The 13,928-nt window shown below is 51.0% G+C and overlaps 1 protein-coding gene across 4 annotated transcripts in view; it reads right to left on the minus strand.

The window, feature by feature from the left end:
* Positions 1 to 864: 864 nt before the first annotated feature.
* PFKM (phosphofructokinase, muscle) overlaps positions 865 to 13,928 on the minus strand; it is a 42,060-nt gene continuing 28,996 nt past the window's right edge. For all 4 annotated transcript variants that reach the window (XM_047743158.1, XM_047743159.1, XM_047743160.1 and 1 more), the window contains 20 exons: positions 13,688 to 13,765; positions 12,163 to 12,352; positions 11,774 to 11,939; positions 11,042 to 11,086; positions 10,505 to 10,613; positions 10,302 to 10,397; positions 9,983 to 10,075; positions 9,243 to 9,368; positions 8,027 to 8,091; positions 7,448 to 7,517; positions 6,537 to 6,686; positions 6,018 to 6,088; positions 5,581 to 5,668; positions 5,349 to 5,501; positions 4,692 to 4,856; positions 3,581 to 3,642; positions 3,239 to 3,350; positions 1,821 to 1,920; positions 1,634 to 1,739; positions 865 to 1,407 (listed from right to left, as the gene is read on the minus strand). In XM_047743158.1, coding sequence (XP_047599114.1) covers positions 1,263 to 1,407; positions 1,634 to 1,739; positions 1,821 to 1,920; positions 3,239 to 3,350; positions 3,581 to 3,642; positions 4,692 to 4,856; positions 5,349 to 5,501; positions 5,581 to 5,668; positions 6,018 to 6,088; positions 6,537 to 6,686; positions 7,448 to 7,517; positions 8,027 to 8,091; positions 9,243 to 9,368; positions 9,983 to 10,075; positions 10,302 to 10,397; positions 10,505 to 10,613; positions 11,042 to 11,086; positions 11,774 to 11,939; positions 12,163 to 12,352; positions 13,688 to 13,765 — 2,190 coding nt within the window. In that variant the 3' untranslated portion in view covers positions 865 to 1,262. The remainder of the gene's footprint in view (positions 1,408 to 1,633; positions 1,740 to 1,820; positions 1,921 to 3,238; positions 3,351 to 3,580; positions 3,643 to 4,691; positions 4,857 to 5,348; positions 5,502 to 5,580; positions 5,669 to 6,017; positions 6,089 to 6,536; positions 6,687 to 7,447; positions 7,518 to 8,026; positions 8,092 to 9,242; positions 9,369 to 9,982; positions 10,076 to 10,301; positions 10,398 to 10,504; positions 10,614 to 11,041; positions 11,087 to 11,773; positions 11,940 to 12,162; positions 12,353 to 13,687; positions 13,766 to 13,928) is intronic.

Consider the following 13,928-nt stretch of genomic DNA (forward strand, 5'->3'; position numbering starts at 1 on the left):
GCATTTGGCTTCCTTAATTCTGAACTCCCAACAAGACTTCTCAGTTACTGTTTAGAACTGTTTTCAGGGTATAGAGGTAATACTTTGGACAGCCAGCAAAAGCCATGTAGTAGAGCTAATCCGTCCTCCACACCTGGTAAAACCTGGAACCTCTTCCTGCTTCATCAAGCAAGTGAAAAACTGGGTTGGGAGGAATATGTAGGCTTGTGCCAAGAGCAACAACAGGACGCCATCCTGTCAATTTGGAGGCTCCTGAAGACCCAACTGCATGACACGGTCACTTGGCTGATGAGGAGGAAGAAGCTGTTGTTATGACACAGAACATAAATTGAGCCAAATAAGAACTGACAACTTTGTAAAGCCGTATTTCAGCCAGCCCACCAAACCAGGCCCCGGTCCAGGTGTCTCTTTCCCAGGCTTTCAAAATGTGCATGTGTCCCCACAGATGGATTCTACCTAGATTCATCTAGGAAGGAGTACAGGGGAAGGGTTGAGAAGCAAGAACACTGAGTTGTCAGAAGAGGAGTAAAGATTGTGGGATGGCTGGAAAAAAAGCACCCCTGGGTAATAGGTATAGGATCAAAAGGTGAAACACAACGTCGTGCTTAGGAGAGATTGGTACACCCTATGGCTGCAAAGGATGCAGGAGGGACTAGTGTGAAACAAGGGTAAGGACCAGCATAGGATGTTCTAGGATCTTTTGTACAGAGCCAAGAGATGCTGCGGGAAATACACCAGGAGGTGGAGAGAAATATGTGGGGTGATCGCATGGGCTGCATTTTCCCAGGTGTCTGAGCAGAGTCTTTTCCTTAGGGTTGGCAGTATGACATCTACTTGTACAAGTGACAACAGGAGAACCAAAAGGACAGTGACCAGTTGGCATTTATTAGTGTAGCTATTGTCTGTCACTGCAGTAAAAGTAGTAGAGGAACTAAGCCTTTGTTATCACAAAGAAATAAATAAAGCTTATTTTTAGGAAAATTCTAACCGAGTGGCTGAAATCTAGCAGTAGCACGAGAGGAGCCCAGTCTTGTGTGACAGGTGAAGCTGGGGTAGAAGTCATGATAAATTCTACCTAAAAAGAGTTTCTACTCACTGTCTACCACCCCAGCTACCTGGCCAGAGCTGGTCATGGCTACAGTTGCAGAATAAAAGGAAACCTAAAGAAAAATGCGCTAAAACACTTGGGAATACACGGACTTGGATCTATCAGGGTGAGCTGACCATGATCAGACAATCCATGACCCTCACTCCAAAGAGGGTTAGATAGAAGTTTCTCCAGATCGCTTCCGACTGATGTGCTCCAGGTGGGCGTGCTCTGAGGTGTCCAAGTCAATCTCATACTTGGCTAGGATTTTGAGGATGGGCCTCAGCTTCAGCCACCACTGTTCCTTGGGGATGCGGTGCCTACAGAGAAATGAGATAGATGATGATTTCACCTTTTAGCACCCCAAATGACTCTATCAAACGCTGATGGGAAGAAGTTGAATAGAAGAGGCTGGACTTTAGGGCAAGGGCTAAGATCTGAAAGAGGTATGACTACCTGGGTTAGTCTTAAGATAAAAGGATGGAAGACCGCAAACAGGTTGGGAAGAGGAGATCCTGAAACTACTAAGGAAATAGATGTACTCACTCAAAATCCGTCTGGTCCTTCAGCTCAGTCACTGGTTGAAAGACCAGAGCCCTCTTACGCATCCCCAGAACACAGCCCGAGTCTGGCGTGTTGGCAAAGATCCTCCCTGCAATAAAGGATGGTCAATAAGCTTCATTAATAGGGAGCCAACCTCTGTGGAGGGGGCTTACCCTCTTACCCCACCTACCATTACGGTAACTCTCTTTGATTTTCCCAGACATCCAGTTCATAGCCTTGGCGCCCATCTTCGTGGCAAAATTCCTGTCAAACGGAGTTGGGCTCCCACCCTGAAAAAGGAGTCTTAAAGTTAGAGAGGGAAAGACTCTAATGAAGTGGCAGAGACACCCAAACATAGAGAGAAAAAGGAAAGAAAAGTACGCAGGTTTACAGCCAGAAACGGGAATCCAGAAGTCTAACTCTGAAAGGAAATCCTGGGACAGTGCTGAGAACCAGGGTGAGCTGGCGTGGCCGATTTGGCCGTTTATCAAGTATAAGAGCTAACTAATTAGATAAAGGAGTAAATGATCTCACAACTGCCTCTTCTCGCTCCACAGCTGCCAGATCCCATTGTTTACTTCTAGTCTAACTGGCCACTCAGTCACTTCTCTGCCCCTCTTCAGCCTAGCAGCTTTTGTCAGTTGCCATCGTCAGGGACATAGAAGTGTTCCTTGTGAACCAATATGGATGGCCTTGGTAGCACCTCAGAATAATGTAAAACATCATGTACATTTTCTCCGAGCTAAGGGAAAGTAGGTGGGAAGTGGGGAACAGATTGTCATACTTTATCCACTTGGATATCCACTACCCATTCCTGCAGGGGCTAATAGCAAGCTCATTCAGACTTGAGATACTGGGAATTCTTACGTGGGTAGACAAAGGTGAAATGTCCATACGTAAGCAGGATCAGCTGGAGACACTGAGGATGGGGAGGCCCAAGACCACTAGTATCATCTGTGAGCAAGGCCCACCAGAGGTGGGGACTGAATGTGGATGGTAGAAAGGAATTCATTTCCCCTGGAAGCCCCAGTTCTTGGGGATGGAGCCCAATACCAGCAAGGTACCCAGACTCATTTCCCAGGTTCCTTACAGAGGGCGGCATGGTGTGGTGGGAAGAGCACTGGCTCTCACCCAGGCTTGATGAGTGGCCCTGAAAAAATTGTTTCTCCTCTCTGGGCCTCGCTTTCCTCATCTGAACTGGTGGTCCTCAACTAGAGATGATTTTGCCTCCCTGGGGACGTTTGGCAATGTCTAAAGACATCTTTTTAGTTGTTACAACTCAGGAGGGAGGTGCTACTGGCCTATAGTGGGTAGAGTCCAGGGATATTGCTAAAGCACCTCACCACGCACACAACGGCTCCCCACAACAAAGACTTATCCAGCCCTCAGCCTAGGCTGAGAAACCCGCCTTCATGAAGAGGATGGATTTATAATCTCTAAGGCCATTTCCAGAGTAAAGATGTTTAGATTCTATGCCTATACAAGACTGCAGGTTCATGCTCTGTGGTGGCACTGATGGCCCCTAGCAGATTGGAGGCCAGCAGGAGGCCCAGTGGCTACTGGGGGTAAGGCCATCTGGTGAAGGGTGTGACAGGGTGTCTTCCCTACCTGCTGCATGTGGCCAAGCACATTCTTCCTGCTGTCAAAGATGCCCTTTCCCTCCTCAGAGTACAGGTTGAAAATGAAGTCAGTGGTATAGTTCTCATTGCACTTCTCATTCCTGCCAAGTAGAAACCAAAAGCCTGTGACTTTGGTTATCTCCCTTCCCTCCAGACCCTTTTCTGCTTTTGTAAGCTTTTTTCTTCCCTTTTCTATCTCCTCCCATGGCACAGGTTTTTTCCATTTGTGTCCAAATTCCTCAGGGTGTCCCAAACAGATTCAATCTGTGGGCTAGAGCCAGAGCCTAACTAACTCTTCTCTTCACTCAGAAACAAGCCATGGTTGAGATACCTTAACACCAAGCCCCTCTTCACAGTGGTTTTCATCTTTTGCACCAGATGTTCAACATTTGCCTGAAAACAAGAGAGTAAATCCTAAGCTTGGCTGAGAGCGGAGACAGCTGGGCAGGTGCACAGCTCTCTTGTTCCCCACCAGACCTCCCAGAAGGGGAGAGGGACATGGAAGACAGTTGTTTACAATCCTGTGTCTAATTCCTATAAGAAGTTCAGTGTAGACTGAAATTTTTTTTTTTAGACTGAAATTTAAACAAAGATGGCAAAGGAGACATGCAGAACTGGAAGAGGGCACATCAGAGACAGCTGTGGCAACTGCCAGTCCGCCCTTCCCCTGCTCCCAATGTCCCTTTCCAGGGGTTTCTGGTTCCCGTCCCTCAGAGGGCTGACTCTTGCTCTCAGCATTGGTCCTTAAATGGTTGTGTGTGTGGCAGTGATTCACCTGGGAGGAACCAGTTCCTTCATCGGGGCTTTGAGCTGGGGGTAAAGGAGGAAGACTCTCACCTCCATTCCTGGCAGGGGTTGGCTGGGTTCTTTTAGGGAGTTCCCTCAGCCTGCTGCCCCTCCACTTTGTGGCCTTTCTTTCCTCTAGTGGACTGAGATCTTGGAAAATTAGGATCCTACAGTTCCTCTGTGAACAGGAGTCCAAGTTCCCCACCCCTCCAGCCCTGGAAGTGACAGGGAATGGAAGAGTCTGGAAGCAAGGAAAGTCCAAAGGGGTGGCAGGATGCAGTAGAAAGGCTGACTTTCTCTGTTGGTTAAATCCTCTACTCACTCGTTTAAGTTTAGAAAGGGCTGTTAACCTGTCTAAATCTTTCTCATCTGTATCATGGAGATAATGTCTCCTTGCATGTCTGTTTTGAAGATAAGACACAAAAACACATGGGAAGGGCTTAGCAACATGCCATCCTTCAAAACCGACACACCCGACAACAGGAGCCGAGGGCACATGTGAGCGTACACCAGACAATGCCTGTGTGCTGCCCTCTCCCGCCTCCTGGCAGGGCCCCACGCACCAGGCAGCTGTCCTCGTCTTGAGCTCGCACAGTTCGGGTGCGACAGACGGGGGCAAGGGAGGGCTACGGTACAGGCTCAGGGTAGCCGTCTACCTGCAGGTCCCGAATGGTGAAGGGCTCCTCAAAAATATAGGCGGCATCAGCCCCAGCTGCCAGGCCGGCCATGGTGGCCAGGTAGCCGCAGTAGCCGCCCATCGTCTCGATGATGAACACGCGCCGCTTGGTGCCTGCTGCTGACTGCTTGATGCGGTCACAGGTCTGGCGAGACAGCGGGTCAGTTAGAGACAAGGGGCCTGGCCTCTGCTGCCTGTCGCTTCCCCGGCCCTTGCCGTGACCCCGCTCTGGAGTGCTCTCCTCTCCAGGCAGGCCGGGCCGCTAGGCCTCATCACGTGCTTGCCTTCAGGGGCGGCAGGCACACGGGCCCACCGAGCTGTGGAACCCTTCTCCTCAGAAGGAAGCTGTACTCCTCCTTCCTGTTGCTCAGGGTAGGGAAATTGGGCCCTAGACCCTCAGGAGGGAGAAGCTATGGCATGCAGAGTACTGGTGCCTTTCTAGGTCGGAGACGCCCAGGGGAGAATGAGCCCCACACCTGTGGTCGAATAAGGCCTGCATAAAGGCCTGTGCTTCCAGAAGCACTCTTCAAGCACTCACTTGGTTGGTACCAAAAAAGTGGCTCACTTTCTAGGAGCACATGCAGTCCAGGGGCTGCAGTCCCGGCCAGAGGCCTGGGAGGTAGCAGCAGGGTCTCACCGTGCAGATAGTGTTCAGGGCTGTGTCAGCCCCCACGCTGAAGTCAGAGCCGGGGACATTGTTGGAGACCGTAGCGGGGATGACCACAAACGGGATGCACAGCTCGTCAAACTGCTTCCTGCCCTCCATCAGTTCCAGACCCCCGGTGTAAGCCTGAGAAGAGTGGCGAGGGCAGCGATGAGAGGAGAGGGAGAGGTGGGGGGTGAACGGGAGGAAACGGGAGGGCACTCACCTCAAAGCCCCCAATGATGACAAGGCCCTGAATGTTAAATTTCGTGATGTTGGCACTGATCTGCTCGAAGCTCTTCTTGGGGAGAGTCCTAGTTGAATAGGGTGGGGCAGGGGTGGGCAATGAGGTGATGGGATTTGGAGAAGGGACAGCAAAATCCAGGGAGAGAAAAGCCAGAATTAGAAGAGTGCTTTATGTATAATTTCTTGACTTGTGCCCCCTTCCCTATACCACCTCTCACCACTGTCCACGGGTCCACCTTGGGGCTTTACGTGCCCAAAGCTGCTAAAAGAGGTCTGCACGAGCATGCCTGCCCCCACTGAGGCCACTGTGAGCTTGGGGACCAAAGTCCCAGACGATAGCAGTGTAGATGCTGACCTAATGAACTGAGGGACATCTTTAGGGGTAACTAGGAGGAGTGCTCCTATGATGCCCCTTACCTTTTTGTCCCAAGTTTGGAACCGCCTTGGCCAGTCCAGCCCCCTACATAGCTCCAGCCAGCTTCCTCGATCTGCAAGAAAGGTCACACAGGTGTGCACTGTGAACTGACACCACTTCCCGTGTTCTGAGCCCACCCCAACAACCCCTGGTGGGAGAAGGAACGCCAGGCATCGGCCTTTCCCCACCTCGATGAACTTCCTCCACCATTACTGCTCATCCACAAATATTAAGCGCCTACTTATGCCAGACACCGCACTAAGCTTTGGGATAGAGAAATAAGGTATGTGATCTGCAAATGGTTCATTTCAGTGGCTCCTGCCTGTTTGTACTGCCCTAAAATTAAGTATTTACTTCTGTTCAAAACCTTAGAGGAAAGCAAGGTAGAGAACGGAAGGGGAGTTTGGGGGGTGGGGGGCAAGAGAAAGGAGAATGGACAGGTCCCCCCTGCTACACTTATCATCCTCATGATGGCTCCTTGGCCCCAGAGCATGTGCCCTCTGTACTTTTAGTCCCCATACCTGACCCTTGGCCAGGCCCTCGAAGCCATCGTGCACAACCAGCACCCGGTTGCCTTGGATGAGGCCAATTCTCACAGTGGAGCGCACGGCAGCGTTCATGCCTGCGGCCGGGGCCCCCACGTTCATCACGGCCACTGTGTGTGTGCTACCCTGGGGAGAAGGAAGCGGAGAGGGAGTGGGGCAGAGACAGGGACCAAAACCCCAGCAGAGAGAAGGGGGCAGGTCGGTAAGGGGAGCTCGACCCCGAGTCCCTGGTGGTCCCACAATCAGGACACGTGCCTCTGGATAACACCCCCCTTACCCTAGGAATGCTGGCATAGCCTGTTCCCTCATGCTAGGGAAGCAAAACTCTATCACCGATCAATAAGCAAAGCTCTGTCCCTAAGCCCACACATCACTCGTTATGTAACGAATGAAAGCTTCCAAAGCATGATCCTCAGGCCACATGATCTTTATGCCATTAAACCTGGGCCTCTGCCCCAGATCTAAATCCTCTCTGAGGGTAGGACCCAGCAATCTGCATGTTTAATAAGCAGCCCACATAATTCTGATATACCCCAAATACCGAGAACCACTACCGCAATGGAAGTGGCTAAAGTACACTCAGACGTGGTTATTCCCAGATTTGCCCAGGGGAAAAAAAAAATACATAAACTTCTTTCCCGTTCCTTGCAAGCTACCTTGTCAGTCCTAATCTGGGTGTGGGTCTTGGGTTCAAGACGCCTGGGGCACACTAAAAACAGGGGGCTGGAATCTGGGGTGGCTGAGCGATTTCTTAATAGGGTCAGGGGCTCGGTACCAAAGATGACAGGGGGCAAGGAAGCTGGCCAGGCTGTAGGCTGTGTGGAGTGAAAGTAGCACTTCGTAGAGGGAGACTGGGAGAAGGAGAGAGTCAAGGGCGGAGAACTCACCGGTGCCTTCGTGACTGGGGGTCTGACATGAGCCAGAAGTTTGTATACCTCCCAGTTGTTCATGAAGCTCCTGTAAAAAGTAGAGAGAGAGAGAGAGAGAAAGAGCGGAGTGTCTCCAGGCCACTCCCCATGCCAGCAGCCAAGGGGGTCTGAACTTTTGCTCGCGGTGTGAAGTTCCACAGGGCAAACCTTGAAGGATATAACTGGGACACAGCAGGGACTAGGTTGAGGCTTAAAAGGGGCCACTGATTAATCCAACCCTCCATGAGTGCTCTCCTCCCAGCCCCGCACGCAGCATGAGATGCTGCACTTTCCCTAGAGAAACAGAAAACCTAACTGGAATCAACACACAGAGACACCAGATTTACAGAAGGTACATCCCAGGGAGAGACCCCCGGGATGTACTGTGCCTCCCGGTCACCTCCCCACCCATTCTCCTGGAGAAGAAACTGTTGCAGAGGCAATAAAAAGCCCCTATTTTGGGTCTGAAGCTATGTCTTTTATTTATTTATTTATTTATTTTTGCTTCATTCCAGTATCTGATTTCTGTAGCTAGGGAGCTTCTGGTCATTCCCTCACCGGCCTCTCAGCTTCATGGCTTCGTCAAATTTCCTGTCGTTCATGGCCTTGGTCACATCCTTGGTCTGAGGAAGGAGCACAGCTAGAGTCACAACTACAGGGCAGGGCTCTCCATGGCTGGATTTATATCCCATGGGAACACCCGGCCCGTCTCCACGGTTATGACTGGTTCCTGACCACCAGGCACCCCACCTGCTCCATGCCCCCCGACCTTGCACAGAAAGAAGTATCTGTTTGTCCTCAATTTGAGTAACCAGAGGAAGGAGCCAATTCAATGCTCTACTTACTAGAACACGGGCAGAGTGGAGGAGTGCTCACAGAATAACATCTCCTTCTATGCCACACCCATGCCACAACCTCAAATCAGCCTCTAAACTGAGTAAAGGAAGACAATCGCCCAGAGACCGCAGTCGGGGAGAAAGGCCAGTCCCTGCCATGTGTTTCCCAGCTACTGATTTCTCCTCCATGAGCCAGAGCTTTCACTCTTGGGCTTCCAGAGACACAGTTCCAAGCAAGGTTGGAGTGTATCTGTGCAGCAGGTGGCTAGGACTCTGAGTCTCCGAGAGAAGTGGGGCAGGAGACGGGAGCCCCTCAGCCCTGTGCATGCAGACCAGCCCCAAGGATGGGCCGGACCCCTGAGCTCCCAGCCGCGATGTCTGCTCTGTGGTAGCAGAGGAGCAAGTCCTTCATGTAAGAGCCACCTCTCCCTGAGCACTGAGCATTTTCCAGGTACTGCAACAGACCCTTTACAAAGCGTCCCACCACTCCCTCTACTAGCCTTCAGGGTGAGCGTCAGAAACCTGGTTTTGGTTCAGAGGAACATGGTCAAGGTGGATACTATAGAAACATATAAGCCAGCCAGCCAGACCTTACTATTATCCCTGCTTTTCATAGTGTTTGGAGAGCTACTGCATTCCTCTTCCCACAAAGATGTGGTGAAAGCAATTGAGGTTGGATATTATGCAATGTTGGGTCTCATTACTTAGTGGGATGCAGCATCTGTCACATTCTTTAGGAACACTTACAGAAGGGGACCCTGAGACTCAGAGAGGAGACCGCTCCCATACAGAGCCTATCGTGTTCTTTCCCCATCTGACTCCTCTGCTGTCTTTCCATCTGTTCCTTGCTCCACTGGCCTTGGAAGTGGGTCTCTTTCCCTCTCAGCTCAAAGACAGGCTCGGGGCTGTTAGGAAATGGGGTTGACGTTAGTACTTACCACCTGGACACACTCCATGAGGGGCAGGCGCACAGCCTGGTTACCAGAGAGGCTCACCACACAGGCTGGGGTATCCGGGGTCCCCTCCAGAAGTGCCATCACGGCTTCCACACCCATCCTGCTGCCCTGCAGGAGCCCAGGGAGCAAAGGCAGTCTGGTTCAGGCCTCCTAATCTGGACTCAGCCTGGACAGCCAGGGCACCTGAGGCCCGTCCAGATCACAGGACCAAGCCGCGTATCTGAGGACTACAGTCAAGAACTTACTGGGCTTTCCCTCCCTACTCAGATTTCATCTAAGCTTAATGATTCCTCATCCTCTTGCCATTAGAATTCTATCTGATTCCAGAGAAATGTGTCCACTGTAGTAATCAAGGAGGTTACTGAAGCTTAATAATATTCCCTTCTTGTTGATAAAATAAAGAAGAGTATGGTGTCTCTCTTCCAATGAAAGTAGGATAAGAGGGTTCAATCTGAGAGTCGGAAATTAGATCTTAATAATGGTATTAATGTTCAAAGCATTAATACTCAGAGGAGATCTGGGAGCTCATCGTTTGGGGAGCATAGAGTTTCCCACCAGTTTTTGCAACAGAAGAGAACTGGTACATGTACAGGAATGGGCCGGTGCCATCAGAGGCTGGGGGCGGACGGCATGGTCAGTGGGGTGCACCCCTGTCACGGTGAAGTGCAGTTCTGTAGGCTATGAGTTCTAACATGTGAGGGCCTCATAACCCCATGACTTACCAGGATTCGGTCAAAGGCTGATGGGGTCCCACCCCGCTGCACATGCCCCAAGACAGTGACCCGAGTGTCGTATCCCAGACGCTTTACCACCAGCTAAAGAGACCAAAAGAGAGACAGAGACAGGGATAAGGAGTCAAAGGCTGAAAACAAGTAGAGACTAAGATAAACCCAAATGGCTTAGCCTCTTAAGGTGTTCATTGGACACCAGGGAGCAGGAAACATGGGGAGAGATATACAGAAGGTCTGAGGGGAGACTCAGATCACTAGGGAAGGGTGCAGGGGATCGTGTCCAAGCCCTTTCTGGGTTCTTCCTACTTACGTTCTTGATGTCCTCAGAGGTGATTGGTTTCCCATTCTTGTCGATCGCACCCTCAGCCACAATGATGATGTTGAGACGAGAACCACGGGTCCTTGTCTGGTCAAGAACAAAGAGAAGAGAGCTCAGTGGAGGGAAACTGATGTGAAGGCAGCATCAGTGGAACAGGCGAGGGTTTTTTTAAGGGCAAAATAGAGCGCCAGTACCTCACTGAGCCGGCGACAAAGATGTTCCTCCCAGTCATCATCTGGCGGACACTCAGGAATGAAAACCCAGTCAGCCCCGCAGGAGAGGGAGGTGACAAGGGCCAGGTATCTGAGATGAGAGGCAGAAGCATCACGCTAGGAACCACAATCCACGAACAGCCTCACCCATACCCAGCAGGTCTGCCTGTCCCCATAGTCAGTGGAAGGTCTGAAGGTCTGTGGTTTCCTTCTTGGGGTGAGGTGTCTTCTTGAGACAGCTTCTCAGTGGGCCTCTGTCCCTGAGGAGCACCTTCTAGTCATGCTCACCTACCAGAGCAGCTTCTAATCTCAGAGCACTGTGTGTCCCTTCACACTGAAGTGTGCCTGGGCCCATACACACAGGCACAACCCCGCACATGTGGGTAGGTGGGGGGTTGGGGCTGGAAGCAGGGAAGCAGAGGAGCTTCCTCCAAATCTGCTATCCCTGGGAGACCTCTTTGGACTCTCCGGGGAAGAGAAAGCCATTGCAGAATCAGTGACTCCAGATGGGGATCTTACCCACAGTGCCGGCCCATCACTTCTAACACAAACGTCCTCTGGTGGCTGCAAGAGAGAGACAAAGGGCTTACACAGTCCTCATGTCCCTGTGGCCAGGATCAAGCTGCCACCCACATCCAAGCCATGAAAGCTCCCTGGGAGATGCATTTATGCTTCCAACAGGCTTCCAACAAGCTTCCTGAGAGACCAGGGAGACCCGGGGAAACACGTCAGCCACAGGGTAGCTGAAATACAGCAGTACATTGTGTCAGTCCTGTGGCTCTGTTCCAGGGAGCAAGGGGGCCCGGGAAGGGATGGGAAGAAGTGAGGTCTCGACTGGCCTGGAATCTCCAAGGATTACCCTGGGAAACTGTGACCTTCTGTCCTTCCTTCTCACAGTCTCTGAGCGGTGGTGGTGGCCACCACAGTCACTATGACTTGGCTGAAAGGGTGGCTGAGGTTTGGGGCTCCCTGGATTCATCTCATATTGGCCCCTAATCATCTGGGGACCCCTTGGGTATTAAAGCCCTCAGAGCTACAGTGTGGACAGTGCACCAGACAGCGACAAGAGGCAAACCCACAGCATTTAGATGGCAGCACCATTTCGGGGCTCCAGGGATAACTCTTCGTTAAAAACAGCATTCTGGCCCCAGAAAACTGGTTGTTAGAGTCTACAGCTCCAAAGCATTCATCTTCCCTAGACCCCAGCCCTTCAGCCAGTCCCAGTTGCCACCCTCCTCCACTGCCCCTTACCTCTGAGCAGTAGTGGTGATGGCGTCCACGATCTCTATGATACGATGCAGGGCAGAATCGGTACCGATGGTCATATCAGTGCCGCAGAAGTCATTGTCAATCGAGCCCACCAAGCCCACGATGTTCAGGTAGCTGGACTTTGTAGCCTCCTCTGCTGTGATCTTACCTGACAAAGACAAGCGAAGCGGAAGCCACTGGGTGAGGTGCCTGGCGTGCCGAAAGAGCAGGTGACTGGGGAGGGAAGGATCTGCAGCCAATGGGAACCATAAGCAATGGCAGAACAAGGAGGCCAGAGACTGTCCGTTGGCATCTAGGTAATGACTTCCTCCAGTGGGAGGACGGGGGTGTGTGCAGGAGCACAAACCATACTTAGGACAACAACGTCTCACCCGCTTTCTGGAGGTCACTCAGTAAGTCACTCCACTCAGAACGGAAGGTGTCAGCCCCAGTGAGGCTGCCATCACCCCCAATGACACACAGATTGGTAATCCCACGCTTCACCAGGTTGTGGGCAGCTCGCAGTCGCCCCTCTCGTTCCCTGAAGTCCTTGCACCGGGCACTTCCAATGACTGTGCCTCCCTGTGGGGAAGAGGTAGAAGTCAGCTCCCCAGAGGACACGGCCAAATTTGGGCTCAACATGCTAAGATTTCCTCCATTCCAACACTGTGATGGGCTGTCCTAACCACGTGCCTTTCTAGAAAGACCCCTGACATCCTGAAGGGCCATCTGTCCTTTCTAGAAGAGAGAGAAATGATACTGGCTAAGCTATCATAGGGTTACTCCTTATATTCTGCTATACCTCTTTGAAGACTAAGATCAACCCATTTCATTGAAGACTTTGTCATCAAAGCGATTATCCTCAAGGAGACAAAGGAATACATACATCTCAGTTGGCTTTTGGAATAATCTCCATCTTTCACAAGAAATAACACTGGCTTCAGTCCTGGAAATTCTCCCTAGTGACCTGACTTCATCACACTGCATCCAAACTATTCTTAGGAGTTCATCCCAATGTGCTTGGTAGTACCTTTTCCCTCTTGAACTCACTGATTTCTAATTGCAACCAGGCACTGCCAATTTCCTCTCTGCTCCTCAGACTATGGTGCTAGTGAGAGGAGACACAATACCTAGGTATTCACAGGAGAAATAGCTCTGAGTATTCCCAGGGGTTTATAGATACCCCGAGAGAGCTAAGTAATTGGCTCCATGCCTTTGGGAGTATTGATGGAGAATTCTGGCTCATTCTCAGACCACTTTACTGCAGGCATTATTGCTTATAGAGAACCTTCACGAAGTAATGCACATTAAAATTCTTCCTATGGATTCTTAGAGGGTTGAAGTAAAGAATGGGGATACAAATGTAATTTGCAGATTTTTCAGTAAATCAGAAAATAGGTATATGACTTAGAGAAAGTGGCACAAAGGGTTCTGGATATAGTCAGCATAATCTTAGGGTATTTTCTGGAAACTCTGAAATGCTATATTGGTTCCTTCCTCCCTTAAACATTTTGGTTTCAGGTGACATTATCTCCATCACATGAGGACTGGCAGATTTCAGCTCTACTTCTGGCTCTGGCTCCAGTCCTCCGGTAAAGTTATTTTCATAGCCAGGCCTTCCCCGTGATCCCAAAGCAGGTCCTGCTTACATATGGCTCCTCAAGTCTTGCCTATGACCTTTCTATAAAGAGCAAACTGTCCTGTGACTGCATTCCCGTCCCCATGCCACCCTAGGAAAACAGGGACATATTTTCAGACTCAAAGAGTAAAGGACAGTCGTAGCACCTCTCTTGTCATAGACCCCTTCACATCGAGCCACATGGGGGGGGGGGGGGGACTTGAGCAACCATGAGGCCAAACCAGAGGGGGTGCAACAAGGACAGGACAAACATGGGACAGAAGTCTTTGGGAACATACCAGCTGCAGCATCATCGAAACACTCTCCCACGTGGCCTCCCTGATGTGATCTCCGCCATCCACCAGGCCTTGGTAACCCTGTGGGGCACATTACACCCATTCAGCCTCTGCTAGGCCAGTTCTCCTAAACCCCCACGATTAAGACAGGATCCTGGGAAGAAGTTCTCAGAATCAAATCACCTCCTCCCATTACTGTTCCTGGATGCCCATGACACTGTCATATTTAACACAGTCCAAGGAA

This window comes from Lutra lutra, chromosome 8 (genome assembly GCF_902655055.1).
Source record: "Lutra lutra chromosome 8, mLutLut1.2, whole genome shotgun sequence".
Taxonomy (NCBI): domain Eukaryota; kingdom Metazoa; phylum Chordata; class Mammalia; order Carnivora; family Mustelidae; genus Lutra; species Lutra lutra.